The 17,565-nt window shown below is 37.6% G+C and overlaps 1 protein-coding gene across 2 annotated transcripts in view; it reads right to left on the bottom strand.

The window, feature by feature from the left end:
- Nucleotides 1-374: 374 nt before the first annotated feature.
- ABCB7 (ATP binding cassette subfamily B member 7) overlaps nt 375-17,565 on the bottom strand; it is a 42,673-nt gene continuing 25,482 nt past the window's right edge. Inside the window, exons 7-16 of one of the 2 annotated variants that reach the window (XM_083797702.1) lie at nt 16,764-16,852; nt 16,594-16,681; nt 15,477-15,651; nt 13,335-13,492; nt 12,633-12,796; nt 12,342-12,471; nt 11,704-11,875; nt 8,082-8,185; nt 6,370-6,477; nt 375-3,657 (exon numbers count right to left, since the gene is read on the bottom strand). In XM_083797702.1, the coding sequence (XP_083653828.1) occupies nt 3,439-3,657; nt 6,370-6,477; nt 8,082-8,185; nt 11,704-11,875; nt 12,342-12,471; nt 12,633-12,796; nt 13,335-13,492; nt 15,477-15,651; nt 16,594-16,681; nt 16,764-16,852 (1,407 nt within the window). In that variant the 3' untranslated portion in view covers nt 375-3,438. Of the gene's footprint in view, nt 3,658-6,369; nt 6,478-8,081; nt 8,186-8,451; nt 8,678-11,703; nt 11,876-12,341; nt 12,472-12,632; nt 12,797-13,334; nt 13,493-15,476; nt 15,652-16,593; nt 16,682-16,763; nt 16,853-17,565 lie in introns of those variants that run through there. The other variant, XR_014572063.1, reaches the window with a different exon arrangement.

Here is a 17,565-nt window from a genome sequence, read left to right as displayed (position 1 = left end):
TACAGCATTTTCAAGTAAGAAACAGTCAAGCTTTTTAACAACAGATTTTCATTCTCATCAGCATGATGCATCTAACGTGAGCGCTCTTCGTACGGCTTTGCAGCTCAGTACACTGAAGTTTAAAAAGACATGGAAGTTGATGGGAATAGAATCTGTGTGCACTACACAAACTTACCTTTCTAATTGATCATCTGGATTTTGGGTGCCTTATGCTAACCCACAGCCCTGTAATTTGTTAGGGATTTCACTGTCATTCCCAAACACTGCAAACAATTGCTTTTACTAGAAAAGTCAATTCAGAGCTCCCTTTGCTAGGTGGAGAAGCCATACTCCCTTAGCTGTTATTAAAATCATTTTAACAGGACACCCGCATCTATTCACAAAGATAAATCCTTTATTTAGTAATAATTATCTGTACACAGATGAACAAGAGGAGTCAGGGTAAGAAGTCTTCCATCAAGCTGTTTACACAATATGATCTTAAGCTAGCTCTTCTTGTTGTTCTTGAACATTATCAGCTTACTGTACAATGTATATTTTACATTTCCATTCTGAAAAGAAATCTGCACATAATTTAAAACCTTAATTTTAAGAGATTTAGGTAACTACTAATCTATATAACAGCACTGCTGAGAATAAACTGATGGGTCATCTGCAAGTAGCAAGTTATAAACTTCCATTTGTAACAACCAGAACACCAACAACCTCTCCACCAACTAGGTAGTTTGCTGACCTAGAGGTTACAATAGGCAAAACGTGTTGTTTCCTATGCTTAAAAGATCTTTCATAGGAATTAAAACTAAATTCTGTAAGTTTACAGTTGACTATATACTGCAAGAAGCGGCCACTTTTTTATGTCTGTTTTTCACAAATATATTTCCTTTATAAACAGAGCATAAAAAAAAGTGAATGGCTTTTTCCACTCTAAAAACGCAAACAGATTTTATAATGGTACTAGATGACTTGACTTTTGAAAAATGACCAGCTAAAAGTCCAGGAAAATTTCCAGAATATGAAAAGCTGTTGTTTAGAATAAGTGGTGTTCCAGACTACAGAGAAGCAGAAATACTAAAATTCACAGAGGTTATTAGAGTGAGTTCCAAAATATATCATTTTCCTCTAAAATTGTAAGACTTTATAAAGAGATGCCATACATACCATCTTAAGACTCGGTGTACTACAGTGACCAAGCCCTCAAAGACATGACTCTCCCATCATTGTGTGTTAAATGTCTGCTGAAAATGGTGACATTTTGGAGTCACAGTACATAAAAACTCCAAACAAACAACAAAGAAGTCTGAGACAAAGTTTTACCTTCTAGCAGACAAAAGAATCACCAAGCATTGCTACTACTTCTCCAAGATGCCTGCTCACAAGCTGAACACATCACTCAGTATTTTATCACTGCAGCCATTCGACAGAATTGTGTGAGGCTGCTGACAGCAGAGGAGCCTCATTTGCTTATTTACAGCTCTTCAGCTACGCGTTGACTTTTTCTGCTTTTACAGGAAGTGTTTCACCATTTAAATTGCAAAGGTAACCAGGGGGAACTTATGCTATCATTAACCTTTTTGTTTTTCCATTTCTTGTGTGCTGCTGCTAAATCTAAAATGGGAAAACATATTTTTGTAACCTATGCCTAAGAAGCAGATGGACAAGCACAAAAAACATTCACTCAAATAAAGCGACAAAGAAGCCAGAGTGTTTATCTAGCAACTCCACAACACAGCAAGTTATTAGACATCTCCAAAACCTCACTGTAACTCTTTAAAAGAAATACTCTGTGTGACTACCCTCCTTTTTTTAGGAAATGTCTTTGTTAAGGATTAATAGCAGTCACCCAGTTTGCTCAAAGCTTCAGCATGTGGGTCGGCACCAAAAACGATGGCAGAGACAAGTAGGTAATGGCCTTACAGCTACACCAAACCTTTTACAGGTTTAAACTTTGACCACTTCTGGTATTTAACATCTGAAAATAGTATTTGACCCAAACCTGTAACACTCAAGACTCTTGGGGCATTTGCAGAATCCATCCCCAGTGATTACAGACATCAGCTTTGTATAATCATTTGTTAACCTGAAAACTTACCTTCACGATCAAGCATGGCATTAAAATGGCTTTTGGGTTCAGGCTGTTTAGAAGATAATGCTAGCTTCTGCATCAACTTCAGACAATTGCTAGTGCCCACACTAAGAAATTTTGCACTTGATTTACTAGCGTAATTACAGGGGTGGAATTATACTGGTATAATTTCCCAGAAAAAAAACAAACAGTTGCTTTTCAACATCCAAGAGTAAGATTTTTTATTTTTATTTTTTAATTCCAAAATGAGGAATTACACTAGAGTAACTAGTGATAAATAGGTATGGTAAATCTCCCTGAAAAGATAAGGCCTAAAAAAATACAATCCCATTGTGTCTTCCAAATCACAAAGATTGAGGTTTCTGGGCACTGAAGACATTTTGACTATTGATATCCGGAGATTCTTACAGCTACACTTTCAATATTATCCAGGTCATTTTCTCACACATTAATGACATAATAGAAATTCATGGAAGTTTTTATTGAATCTTAATTGCTCCCTAAGACCATCACTGAAACAGAAGTGACTGCATTCTGCTTTGACTACTATAGCAGATGTTGAAGATACGGAATACTGAACTTGGACTTTTTTTTTAATTTAAGGAAAAGCTTCAGATTCTTAATATTTGCATGCAATGTTTTGTATGTTTTCTGTAAATTTTCTGTAAAGTTGTACCAAATTTTTCAATTCCAGATTTTTGCCAGCTCTTAAAAATATTGTATGTTCTTTTTTAAAAGAATACCAATACATTTCCAGATAGTCTGTTATGAAAGGTGTTTTGTAAGAGTGAGGTGGATTATTCCAATACTTAGCTTGCTACTAGAAACCTGCAATATTTTGTTGAAGCTTTTCTTCTTCTTCACATGGAAGAAAATTTTAAACCAGAACACCACTCCAGAATTTAAATTGCATCTTCCTCACTAGCAACTGAGCTCAAATTAGCCTAATTACAATTAAAACATGACATTTATCAATCAATAATGATGAGAAAATCTAAATCAAGGACAAGTCTGTTTACAATTTAATAATCCATCTCAAAGCAACTACCAAGAGAATTTACCAATGCCTAAAAATTGCCATAAAGTACACTCTTACTTGAGAAGTAAGTTTAAAGTTTTTGAAAAAACTCAGCTCTTGCAGATTGCCACTGAATAATGGAGATTTGCAAAGATGTAGAATTAAAACTCCTTTGGTTGAAATTATGTCCCTCTGAGAAACTGTAAAACCGCAAAACTGCAAGACCCAGGAAGTTTTTGAATGTTGACTTTTAAAAAAAAGCGAATACAAGAGCTGTGCTTCACTGTAACCTTGTGTGTATTGGAACCTGCTATAAGAGATTAATCCAGGATCATACTTAGCACGAACAGTTTCCACAGCCTTTCACACTATTGATAATTTCTTCTTGTAGCTTCTTCCTTTCCTCCTCTTTGGACATCTGATTACTTTTCTCTCCCCAATTTGGATCATTATGACTATTTAGTACTTTGCTGCTCTGTGTGTGCCACATTTCATAATAGAGATTGCTAGGACTTGCAAGAAGTTCTGCATGTCTACCACGTTCCACAACTTTACCCTGTAAAAGAAGGGAAGTTAAGTCAGTAAGCAATATCACCAGAGCTTTAGAAATACAAATGCTGCCAACATATGGGCCAAAGTTTCACAGTATGTATTACAACAATTCTTAGTTAGGAGAAGCTTGGGACAGCAATGGAAAGCTGAATATGTGGTGCACTGAATTGCATGTTATGTTGCATGCTGAAAACGAGGAGCTGTATTCTTCTAAAGCATAAGTAAACAAGAGCATAGATGCCTTGTGTCCACCTGGATAAAATTTAAAGCCCATCAGCATGGAAAAGTTTACTATCTAAACTGGAAGCGCTATTTAAAATAAACGGAGGAGCAATGTGCTAAATTGCTACCACAAAAGTCACATGAATGTACCAAAACAAACACATATTTGCCTCTGCTTGGTAAGAAATATACTTAAGCTACATTGAGAAACTAGAAGAGCATGCAAAGAGGGATTTGTACTAGATAAAGAAAATACATTTAAAATAAAATCCTAAAAACAGCTAGTGTAAATTGTGCTTCTAGATCGGTGCTCGGTTACTTCTGCCATTATAAGTGCCATCATGAAAACTGAGCGAGCAGTTAGTTCACCTGTGTTCTGTGTTTCGAAGGGCAAAGCTGATTTATTGACTATCACTATGGAAATAGGAAGGAAGAGTTGGGGAGGAGAACTCAAATCCTACAGACAGTGAAACAGCACTACTCTTCAAAAAACCTGACTCACTCATCTTTTTAATTTGAGAGATACATTTGCATTTGCTGACTTCAAATTAAAATAATGTATTCATTCTCCTGCTATTCTTTCTTTTGGGAAAAGACAGCTACATGGATTTTGTATTAGTTCCAAATTCTGATTTACAATTAAATCTACCTCCTTGTGACAGCTGCTGATGAACATGCTGGGAAACAAAATTGGGTCTTGTCACTTTTATTACTAGTCGTGCTGGTAGAATATGAACAAATATACACTTGACCAACATTAACTGCAGAATTTATTTAAAAACTAAGTGGTTAATTTGGAGAGTTCACTGTAGTGGAGACTAAGCTTTTGACTGATGACTTTTTTTTTTTAATAGCTCTTGAACAATCACCAGAAATTTAACTTCTCTGTTCAGCTTTATTAATGATATTGATCTTAATGCTGCAGTGTTTGTTTACATAAGAATTATTCAGATTTTATCTAGGCAAAGATGCTGAAATTGTTGTGCCGTATTTCTACTGCTAAGCAAAAAGAGCCACAATCGTCTTGTCACCTCATTTAGCTGGTTGCTAACACAGCACTCATCAATCAAGCTGGGACAAGAGGCAACTTTCTGCTAAGCAAACATCAAGGATGCCTCGCAAGACAGTCATCCGCTAAAAAGTGCTGCACCGTGCTGCCTTACTGATCCACTTTCTTACACTAAAATCATTCATGAAAGCGAGCACCCTAGCTGTTTTACAGTTTTGGGTTGTGCTTTTATTTTTAATTCAAGTTACACTGTAACACAAAACACACTTTTAGTAAGCTGTGAAAAACTTGCATCGAAACAAAAAGTCACAGATTGCTTCATAACACGCTAAAAAACACTTGCAAGATGTTGTAACATGCAGTTACATAAAGCATACACCTTAGAAAATGATTTTTCAGCGAAAGTCAAAAAAACAAGTAGAACAAAAGCAAATGAAAAAGAGCTGCAAAGTGAGTGTTCTCCACTACTTCAATTTGAGATTGATATGAAGCTGAAATTTGTACAGCAAAGGCAATCACGAATGTCATTATTTCATAAGATATTGTAATAATTCTCTGTAAAATCATTTTCCATACTGCAAGAATAATTTATTTTAGATATGCACATTTTTGGTCACTAGATACGCCTACGGTCACAAGTATATACAGAGTAACTGAAATAAATGGATGCAGAGTTAAATTTAACATCTCTTATCAGTAGAGTAGAGCACTTCATTTTCAGCATAAGCAAACAAAAAGAGTAACTATGAAGTTACAATAAGGATATTTGTTTTAAATCTATACCCAGTCATGGGTAACAGAAGAAAATAGACTTAGGACAGACTAAATATGAGGGCTGAGTTGTGATATTAGTAAATCAAATATTATAACTTTTCTTTTTCTTAGAAGGGAAGTATACAGGAAGGGAGTAATTGCACATTTTCTACAGCTACAAAGAAAACAATGTTGAGATTTATAACAATGAGATTGGACAATCCTACAACAGTTTTATCTGCATGGAAACAGAATATGCTGGACTCTCTCTTGTCACTGAAATAAAAAAACAAAGGATGTTTCTGAAAAACAGACACTCAATGAGTAATGAGAATGAAGCATAAACTGGAGGAACACATTATGAAGCCAATCTGATGGGAACATGTAATAAATCAGATTAGAATCATGCAATGTTCTGCCAGTACCAGAGCATCAAGCAAAATTTGTCATAATCCTTATAAACACCTGTAATTAAATGTACTATTCAAATGAAGTAAAAATACACACAACATACAAGAGTTGGACATGCAAGTTTCTACAACTGATAAACCGTTAGTTGCAAAGACCTACAGAAAACAAAGCTTGCACTGGGTTTTTCTAAGATAGTTCATCTCTACAGAAACAGCTTTTAGTAGCTTGGTGGGGGTGTTAGTATTTCAGAATGGGCACAGACTCTCTCTACAATGAGCACAGATTATGTAGAAACTACGCATCACAGGGCGATAGCCTCACCTGATCCAGCACAATGATTTCATCTGCATCAACTACTGTCGACAACCTGTGGGCAATGAAAACTGACGTTCGGTGTTTCACCATGTCCCTCATAGCACTGAGAATATTCTGTAAGATTAAAACACAGACATGCTCTTAAACACTTATAGGTCGTATGAAAGAAATAAAAGGCTGTCTGGAAATATGCAAATTACTGGAAATGAGTGTTGAGAAATCTCTCTAATACTGCTATACTATCACAACAAGAAACAGATAGGTCTACAGGAAACAGAATCAGTCCAAGCATGAAATATGAGGCCTCTGATAAAGTCTTCAAACCGGGGAGAAGAAGGAAAAAAAAGCTTTCATTCACAGAAAAATGCAGATATCCCAAGGAAGAAGTGTTACTTGGATTTCAGGAAAAATCTCCCCCTGTGTAGCCATGTTACAGAAGCAACATAAACAACAGTAAAGACAAAGAAGAAAAAAAATGATTTTCCAATCAATGAAAGCTCAGAAAAAACTCTCAATACCATGCCAACATGGAACACAAAGTTAAGCAATCCTGGGATTGATCCATCTGCTGCTTCCTTTGTGAGCACTTTGCCACCTTCCCAAACTGCACTCAGTTGCAAGCAGCACCAATTGGGAGTTGGTGCCCTCACTACAGTAAGTGAAGTGCCCACTTCATTTTCCTGCAAAATGTTTGTCTTTGTCAGAAAACATTCCAATTACCTGACAGATTTTTGTGGAAATGTTTCATTTTCATTTGCTGTCTTTAGAGTGCAGCTCTGCTGTGAAGCTTTCAGCTTTGTTTATGATTCTTGCCATAAACACAGCAAAATGAAAGAGAGAAAGAATCAAGAAGGGCTCTGTAGAGTAGTGCGTGTGTTATGAACGTTTCTGGTCCAATGAGGAAGCTGTACTATATTTGAATGAGGTACTATATAGGTGTACTGTTTGTACTCTGATTTCTTTATACCTGGAAAATGAAAGCAATTTAGTGATTACAGGTCAATAAATTCACTCAATAATCTGCATAAGTGAACATAAACACAGCTCCAGCTCTCGTTTTTGATGACATTAGTTTGTGAAATTACTGCTGGTGCTGAGAGTTTTGTGTTTAAGCAAAGACGTAGTTATGAAGCCTGATGCAGTTACTGTGGTAGTGTCATGACATCTATGTCACAACACTCTGATGTTTCGGAGCCCTTCCTGTGAAATGAATACAAATTAATACCAGCACTGCAGGTTACGCCCACCTGATTTGCATCTCAGAAAGATGCTGCGCGATAAACAGGAGTTTTTCTGCTTTGCGTTATCTCACAATTATTTAAGACATTTTAAACGAATGCTAGATGTCATCTAAACATATTTTGAAGTGGACTGGAAAGCTTCACGCCCCATGGCCACACCCGGAATTTACAATGGTATCAGAGAAGCATGTTTATGGTTAATGGTGAACAGGACCTCCAGAGTATAAAACAGAAGATACACCCAGAGACAGAGCTGATATTCTTCACCTTGTCTCAAGGTGGACAGAGACACATCTCTGGTCTAGCCTTTAGAAAAAGAGATTAACCATAGGATCTCTTAACAATCCCAGCAAAAGATATGATAACCATCTGCCAAAAAGAACAGAATTGTTTCCAGGAGGGAAAGAACAAGGAAAAAGCATCATAATCAGACATCATTACACCACTTAAGTTTTATATTTCTTTATCCCAATTTACCTCTTCCGTAATCGAATCTAAAGAAGATGTGGCTTCATCATAGAGAAAAATAAGTGGCTCCTTTAACATTGCTCTAGCAATTGCAACTCTTTGCTTTTCTCCTCCTAAATAGAGAGGGGTGAGGGAAGGAAGAGGAAAAAAGATGAAGTTACAATTATGACCTCCAGAATATTCTAAATTTAGCAGCGGACAAGACTTCTTTGTTCTGTTTTTAATTTTTTCAATACAGATCAAGTTCCTGCTCCTTGGTAAATCCAATGTGATTCAAGATTGATTAGCATTTTAGACAGGGACAGAAAACTCTTTCATGCATGCCACAAGGCAAGAGCCTCATACATATAGCTGAGGATGACAATATACAGTAACTTACCCCACACAGCTCCAAGTATGAGCTCATTTGCCTGCTCCAAGCTATGCCCTGTGCAGTAACTGAACACACATAAATCCTCTTTCCCCTTACAAATAAACCATACTCTGTCCGTGCCTGCTGCATTCTACTTCATGCACCTTGAACGTGTTTTTTTTTCGTTCACGTCTCTCCTTGAAGTTCATCTAACTTTTCATTCCTCTCTGGCCCAGAGTAAAAGTGTCCATACCTAACAGTTTTAACAAACAAATTTCATTTAAGAATACAATTAATACAGTACTGAAAACCACCTTCCTTATCCAATGTACTGCCTGTTGGTTTTTGACGTAAGCAAGTTTCAGACTAGTTTCCTTCCTTCACAATTCTTACAGACGCTTACCCAAGAATAACTCAGGACAACGTTAACAGACAGGAAAACAGGTGCATTTCAGAACTTAAAATCTGATAAACATTTGGTATGCAATACAAACATTCCACATTCATGCACTTGTCCCCTCTTGTTTCATTCAAGACTGTGAAACATTCCATTTAACATCATTACATTCCTGTTAATGGTCCACACCTATCGGGAGAGAACATGCTTTAATAAACCATTTAAAAGGCTGATAATAATCACACAGCTCAAATTTTAAACTGTCTCTGGCAGAACTCAGCAGCAATTAGAACTGCACAATTTACTCAGTCGATTTTAATACTCTCTCTCTCCTTCAAAGCATGTTCAAAACTCACAGCTTGTCAATATCCATGTTTGAAAGACATACAATGATAACAAAATCCAAGGTCTTTCCTTACATCTGTAGCGTACAGACTTGTTTCGTGTTCTTCCCCATTCACACTCAGGACTGCAGCATTTTAATTGTTTTGTTCACAAAGTCAGGGTTGGGGGTTGTTGTGGCTCTGTCTATTACGCATCTATTATAAAAAAACACTGCAACACATTCTACTTGAAAAAGCCTAAACTTCTATTTCAAGGTAAACAAGACATTCCAAACCTATTGTTGGTCAAATCCTCTTTCTAGAAATTACTACTTTTGGGAAACAGGCAGCACGACAGAAATCTTTCATCATTATCATTGCCCTCTGCAGTGCAGCCAGTCCCTATTTTATCTTCCACTCGCTCACCCAGATTTGTGCTTCACGTTTTATTCTCCTTCTAACATTCCTCTCTTCATTTCTCCCTTTCACAAATGCCCGCGCTTCCTCCTGCAGGTACATTCTGGGTACAGAACGTAACCTCTGATCCTGTTTGAAAGAGTCCAAGATTTCAGCAGCTGCATAGTAAGAAAAACCACACAGAGCTTGCTGTCTTTGCAACAGGCAGCATCTGCCTGAATGTGCTGCATTCCTGGACTCCCACCAGTCCCATGTCCTCTGAAGATCCAACGTTGTCCCCAAACAACCTCAGTACTTGGACATTTCCCAACTCACTGGGACAGACCTGTCTCCCCTGTAGGGCAGAGACAGGGCTCCCAACAGAGCAGACTCTGCTCTCCACTGCTCCATCCTACATGCAAATGAAAACAGTTGACCCATTCTTCAGTCTACCGACCAACAGTGTCTTATACATGGCGCCAGGGTGGAAGAAAATCAACCAGCTCTGCCACGCAGGCTTACAAGCTCACTATAAATAAGACCTTGTATTGAGGAGGAGTTGTTTAGAAAGACATGTCCTACATGCCACCAGTGATACAGGGTCTGCCCTGGCAGTACGTGCTGAAGTCTCTTCATTGCAACTCTCTGCACACAGTTCAGCACTTATCAAAATCCTTCCAAACATTTTAATTGAGCTCCCATTTATCTTAACAACTTTAAGTTTGTTGTACTAAAAAAAAATAAACAAGTGAAAAACTGGCCCAGCACTACTCACACTGGCTAGCAATTATAAGCAAAAACACACAGTGCTTTGCTTTCTCAAAACAAGGCAACAGGAGACAGTTTTAATGAAGTTTGCAACTGCTTCTTATACTTCTCATAATACCCACCAAGGAGGGGAAACAAACCCATCAGTGAATTCAATGGGGAAGCCTCACAAAAACGATCATCCCATTTTGTCTTGCATCACATATCTATTAAAACTTTAAGGGCCATATGAGGATGAAGACTTATTGATGATGATGATAATTAATAACAATGTCAGGTAATAATGGCATAATAATAATCACATACCCTTCAACATAAACAGTAATTTTGATTTTGTTTTATTCAATGTGCATTTCCTGTTACATTTATGGGATGGACATCGTTATTAGCTTTCTCTCAAAGCAACTGCAACCTAAGAAGTTTGAAACTGAAAGCATTTTATTGGAATCTTGCTACTACCTAGAGGAGTTATACTTAAACTCCATACATTTATAATCCTATGTCCTACAATAAAAAAACAGAAGAACAGGGGACGTGATTTACACATTCCCCAGCTTCCATGTGATCCCTCATCTTAGATTATCATTCCCTTAACTCTGCCACAGGAAGAATGTTTGCTTTCCTGCATCATCTTCCCTAAAAAAACGGGTATGTAATTGTAATATTACAGACGCCTGGAGAGAAGGAGAAGTAAACTGAAATTGTGTAAGGGCGGCCAAACCACGGCTAGCATGCCTAGCAAAGCCTGGCTAATGCTGTGATGCTGCTTTCTTGGGTAGGACAGTTATGCCACTTTACATGGTACGTACCCAGCTGTGGAGGAATGCTGACAACCTACACTTCAGCACCGAGGCTGTGTTACATAAATCCATGGCTTGCAAATACATAGACACCATTTTTGCATTGTTTCTTAAAAATGGTAAGACACAACTGCCCTTTTGTTATGAATAAGCTCTAAAACAACTATACTGCAACAACAATATATCCCACAGCATTACTTACTTATTTTTGCAGTTGATAGTATCTCACTGTCAGCTGCTATGAGTTTAGATTTAAAAACTCAAATTTGGAAGGTCTCCTACATGCAAAGCACACAAAGCTCCCAATTCTATTCACATGCATTCCACTACCCAAATACATTACAGGAAAGATCATTTTTATTTAGACGCATCTACATGCTTACATATTAATTCATTTAAAACTATCCCCTGAAAATGCATTCCTTCAAGTATCTTTAAGACTACAGTTGTCCAAACTTTGGATTTTTGTATCAATATTTAGCCCTGCATTTATATTATAATGTAAATGAGCTAAAAGCAAGCCTGAGGAATAAATTATGCATTGAACTTGGAGGTAGCAGACAGGGTACAAGAGCATGTGTACGTAAGGGCCTACCTGAGAGCTTGAGGCCTCGTTCACCAACTTGAGTGTTGTAACCATTAGGCATTCGAAGAATAGCATCATGGATTCCTGCCAACTTCGCTACTGCGTACACCTCTTCTGGTGTTGCGCTAATATTGCCATAGAGCAGATTGTAATAGATGGTGTTATGGAACAGAACAGCGTCCTGCATTCACGGAAAGAGCATTTGAAACAAGAAACTTTTTTTCAAGAAACTGAACAAAAAACCTGTCTCCAGTCCACAAAAGAAATAAATACAGAGTAGTTTGCATTTTTCCACAAAGCCCAAAGGTAAAAGTATTACGGGAAATTTCATTTCCCCAAAACGGGCACATTTCATGAGTATATACATTCATAAGTATATCATGCATACTTTCACCACTTTGCTAACTCATCATAGGTTGTAATCAAGTATAGAAGTACATCAGTTAATGAGAATCTGCCTCCAGCTTTAAGAGGCTTAAACACATTTGAGAAATTGGGTCCATGTAACGACACACAAAAAATTTGTAATATTTCCAGAAGAAAAAAGCACAGTGACTTTCAAAGGAAATAGACACCACCACTGAATTACGACATTCTGAGAATTACCATTATTACAGATTATGCGGGGAGAATGAAACATGTTATACCTGAGGTACAACTCCTATTGCCTTTCTCAGACTTTCCAAACTGACATCTTGTATGTTCTGGCCAGCAACATAAATGTTTCCTTTCTGAGGTTCATAGAAACGAAACAATAATCTCACAATTGTGCTTTTCCTGAAATTGAAAAGGATTGAAGCTAATGTTACATTCCTGGTTCATCATTTACAATCTCCAAACACTGATGTCACAAACAAGAATAATAATCAAAACAAGAACAAACATCTAAAAAACGCCAATCAATGATGCAGAATTTTGGATTTAGTCCATTTACCCACCCTGACCCACTACCTCCTACAATGGCCACTTTCTTTCCTGCAGGGACTTCAAAAGACACGCCAGCAAGGACTTTCTGCCCCTCAAGGTATTCAAAATGCACATTATCAAAGGCGATGGCAGCAGTCTGTGGTGTGATCTGCAGGGGTGGAGCCAGTTCTTTGTCCTATTAAAAGAAGAGTGCCACTTTACATGCTGCCCAGAAAGTAACTCAAGCAGTTCAACAAGCTAAACAGTCCACTTCCTAGAGCTCAGAAAAAGGCAAATAGACACTCTAGCTTGGATATGTTGAAAATAATTATAATCAGCCACACAAGTAAAATTGGGTTGTTCCTCCTTTTCCTCAAAGAAGGTAAAAATTTCTGTTGTAAACACTCCGCTTCACAACTTCTTCTGCAGTAATAAATTCTGCATCATTAATTACAAATAAAAATAAAAGCACAATGCATAGATACTTAAAATCTCAATACAAACACAGCTTCCATGAAGCAACTTTTGCTGTCACTAAAAGGTTCTGCAAGAAAAAAGCAGCTGCTATTGCACTAACTGCACTAAAGAAGATACAGGACAACATCCTTCTGCAACACCTTTCTTGAACAGAAACTACACCTGGAAGGTAACAAACGCGGTAAAATGATAGCACTGCTAGGGAACACCCCTATTAAGTAACCCCACGCTTTAAAGGAAAATAAGCTACTACTTACTTTGATTTTGGTATCTACACTGAGAAGCGTAAACAGTGTATTCATATCTATGAGTGCTTGTCTTGTCTCTCTGTATACTGTTCCCAGGAAGTTCAGGGGAAGAGACAGTTGGAACAGCAATCCATTCACCATTACTAGATCTCCAACAGACAGGCTGCCTTAAGACAAGAGAGATGAAAGAAAATAAGGAGGCTTGAAGGGCTGTCTTGTTAGGAAGCAATAAAATAGCTTTTAAAAATAATCTAGTTTCTCATATCACGTTTCTAAAACCAGATGTCTAAATGGTCAACATATACATTCCTACTGGATCAGATTTTATATAGGAAGGTGTCTGAAACAAGTGGCAATGTTGGTGTGAATTTCACCAGAAAAGCTAAAAATAGCACCTGGAAAGTAAGACCAGCAGCATTTCAGGAAATTCACAAAAAATATCAGATTATGAAGTTGTAAGTTCCACAGTGAGAAACAGAGTCTTATGTAAGTTAAAAGCACAAGGAGGAGAGGAACTAATACATGAAAGCAAGCAGTCAGGAAATATGGTCATTTTGAAGCTAAAGTAAAACTGCAGACAAAACCAAACTATGGAATTTGATCAAGAAATCAAATGATCAAGAAATCAAATGACTATTACTGTATACAACAGAGCTGCCAAAGTACAGCGTGAAAACCTCTGGGCAACTTAATATCAAATACATTGATCAAGGAAGAATCATAGAATCATTTAGGTTAGAAGGGACCTTAAAAGATCATCTAATTCCAGCCCCTGCCATGGGCAGGGACACCTCCCACTAGATCAGGTTGCCCAGGGCCTCATCCAGCCTGACCTTGAACACCTCCAGGGATGGGGCATCCACAACTTCTCTGGACAACCTGTGCCAGTGCCTCACTGCCCTCAGAGTAAAGAATTTCTTCCTAACCTCTAATCTAAATCTCCCCTCTTCTAGTTTAAACAATTACCCCTTGTTCTGCCTTTATCTGCCCAAGTAAAAAGTTGCTCTCCATCCCTTTTATAAGCCCCTTTAAATACTGAAAAGACGCAATGAGGTCTCCCCAGATCTTTCTCTTCTCCAGGCTGAACATCCCCACCTCTCTCAGCCTTTCTTCATAGAAGTGCTCCAGCCCTCTGATCAACTTCATGGCCCTCCTCTGGACCTGCTCTAACAGACCCACACAAGGTGCTGCGGGGCTCACACCTGGATGCAGTACTCCAAGTGGGGCTTCACATGGGCAGAGTAATTTAGGATATTAAGGATAAGCACTAGCTAAAGCTTAACAGTCACGCCAGTTCAACTGAACAGACCCAGAGATGATTTAAAGCCACACTTCTACCCTCCTGCTTAAAGGCTGTTCTAAATTTCCTGAGAGACAGCCATACGCTGCACTTACTGACTTATCCATTCACAGTGGAGCTTTTCCCTTTCCTGGCATCTCTTAAAAAACAGAGCAGATGCAAGATAGACAACATGATGTAAAGGTCTACCCTACAAACACATCTGGATGCTAAGAGTGTTCAACGCATCATTGTTTTCACTCTAAAATCACAGTCCTTTAGCTGAGCCTCATTCTGATAATGCAGTCATCTACAATATTTGAAGGTTGTACTGCATCCTCCTAAACAAGCAAGTTTTCCTCTATGCAGTGAATTAGACCAATATAGGTAGAAAAACTCTAGCACATGGAACCAGAATCTTTTAATAAAGCACCTTTATTAATCTAAGGAATGTGAAGGACACTGCTAACAAAACTACATTTGTGTATACACTGGGGAAAAAGTTCTGGTTCTTGCCAACATGGGAAGGAAGAAGGGTAAAATGAAAGGACCCTTGTAGAAATTAAAAACTTTCCCCAAAGAAGCATTCATACTCATAGAAGTTCCTTCCAAAATCCATCAACAGAAACTTGCCTAAGATGCATTTTCTTAGGAACTTTCTCTAACTGCTAAACTTTTAAAATGTCTTTAGCAAAATTGCCCTAGTTACTGCTATATTTATCATGGAACTAATAATGCTCCAGGAAACTCCAATACTCTCAGGAAAACACAGTTTTAAAATGAACTATCACATCAACCACAAGTTAATTAACACCTCTAGTATGGATTAAGGTAAAGGAGAATCAATTTTAGCTTATGGACAGATCAGTTACCTGCAACAATGCCCTGGCTAGCAAGCACCATGATGGCTGTTAAGCCAATGCTAAATATAGCACTTTGTCCAAAGTTGAGGAGAGCTAAAGTAGAGGTAGTCTTCAGAGAAGCATTTTCATATGTCTTCAAGAATCCATCATACCGTTGGGCCTCATATTTTTCATTATTGAAATACTACAGTAGACACAAAAATAATAAATGAGACATTCTCGATCATACCAGACTACGTATCTCACCAGTTACAAAATTCAGCATAAGCATACCACACGCACAGACACCCCCTGCCACCCTGCAACAATTCTAACAACTACAATGAAAGGAAGATAAAAAGATTAGCATACAAAACCTTTATGAGCTAAGGTCACTCTACAAATGAGAAAATCCAGCACGCCCTGCACTGGGAAAGGAGACAATACAGAGATCCCTGCCATCCTCATATTCTACTAACACTGTCTCTCAGAGAGCTTCTACACAGTTGATATCCAAGCCAAACATCAGCTGCTACTAAAAAGAAGAAAAGTTTCTGTTCTCCAGGTACTAGAGCATCCTTGTTACTGCAATGATGGCAAAGTCGAGAACAGTAGTTCTCGTACAGTCTCTTTCTTCTTCTTTCCAGGTCTAGCTATCCAATTAATAGAAGCATAATATCAACATGAGCATGCTCAATTTCAAAACCGCACAGGAACTGTTCAGAGCAGCAGCAGAAAACTCAATAGAGACCTGATCTTTCATGCAAAAATTGCAATAGAGTGCTACAAAAAGTAACAGGTGAAGAAAACAGTACGTGTGGTCATTTGAGAAGACTGTATGCTGCAGGCTGACATTCAGAAGAAAATTTTTGGAAACACATGCACAAGACTAAGTTTATACTTTGCAGAAACTGATGGTCAAGAAAATTCAGTCATGAAAATCTTAGTCTTTAGCAGCAAATAGGTTTTTTTTGAGCCCTGTTAACAACTTCTATGCTACTCTACCAGTATCACACAGCACTCTTCAAATGAATAATGTTTTTTAAAAAACGCGTTAATGCTCCAAATATGTAGCCCTATAAAAATACTCTTATGACTCATTTTACTTAGGCTGACAGAAATAAAACAAAGGAAAGATCTCTCTTACCTTCACAGTCTCATAATTTAGTAGCGAATCAATTGCAGCATTACCTGCATCATTATCTGCTTTGTTCATTTCTATTCGAAACTTAGTCCTGTAAAATGAAGGCTTAATACAGTCAAAAGTTCAGGCTGAGCAGCACTAAGCACTCTGACGAATCTGAGGGGATGGCTTACCTCCACTGCGTAATTCCTATTGTGAATGCTGCATATGCTCCCAGTGTCCCCAGGGTTACTAATGCAAACTCCGCACCACATTTGTAGTACTAGAAGATAAAAATTACAATGACTCATTTTTTAAAGTTAAATACTTTTAATTAATTTAGAAATACTTTTTCCACTGTGTCTCAAATTTTGATATCTCAGTCCCAGACACAAGAACTCTGAAGATCCCTCCCACAGTCCCTGCTCTGAACCACAGGTATAAACTCACAAGTAGCGAGGATAAGAGTATAGGTTAAAAAAAAAAGGAGATAAGCAAGAGCTAATGTATAACATGATACTAGAAAGTTATTTTTGCCATTATAAAATATAAATGTTGTCAGTGTTTGCGCATGGAAATATCTGTTTACGAGCTCTTTCAGTAGACTGATAGAAAGCTGAAGACAGCAGAAGAAATAAGTGGCCTTGAAAACAATTTGTGAAGTGTTTTCTCTACTTCGGAGTATATCAGGAGAGAAAAGCCACAGGGAAAAAAAAAAATCAGGCAAGTTGGCTGTTAGCCAGCTTAATTTGCAACTTCTAAAGGTTATATAAATTTAACCAAATATCATCAGTGTTTTTAACTTATTGTCACATTGCAGTGATTCAAAAAGAAGAGAATAAACAAAACAAGATTCTTACTTCTAATTTAAACCGTATAACCAACACCTAGGTTTTAGCATGCAAATATCCAAACACCCCGATTTAAAAAGACAGTAGGTGTGATTTATAACATGAAGTTTAAAATTGACTTCATCAAGCTTAAAACCTGCAAAGA

This window comes from Anser anser (genome assembly GCF_964211835.1).
Source record: "Anser anser genome assembly, chromosome: 13".
NCBI lineage: Eukaryota > Metazoa > Chordata > Aves > Anseriformes > Anatidae > Anser > Anser anser.
This window is presented reverse-complemented; position numbering and strand designations above follow the sequence as displayed.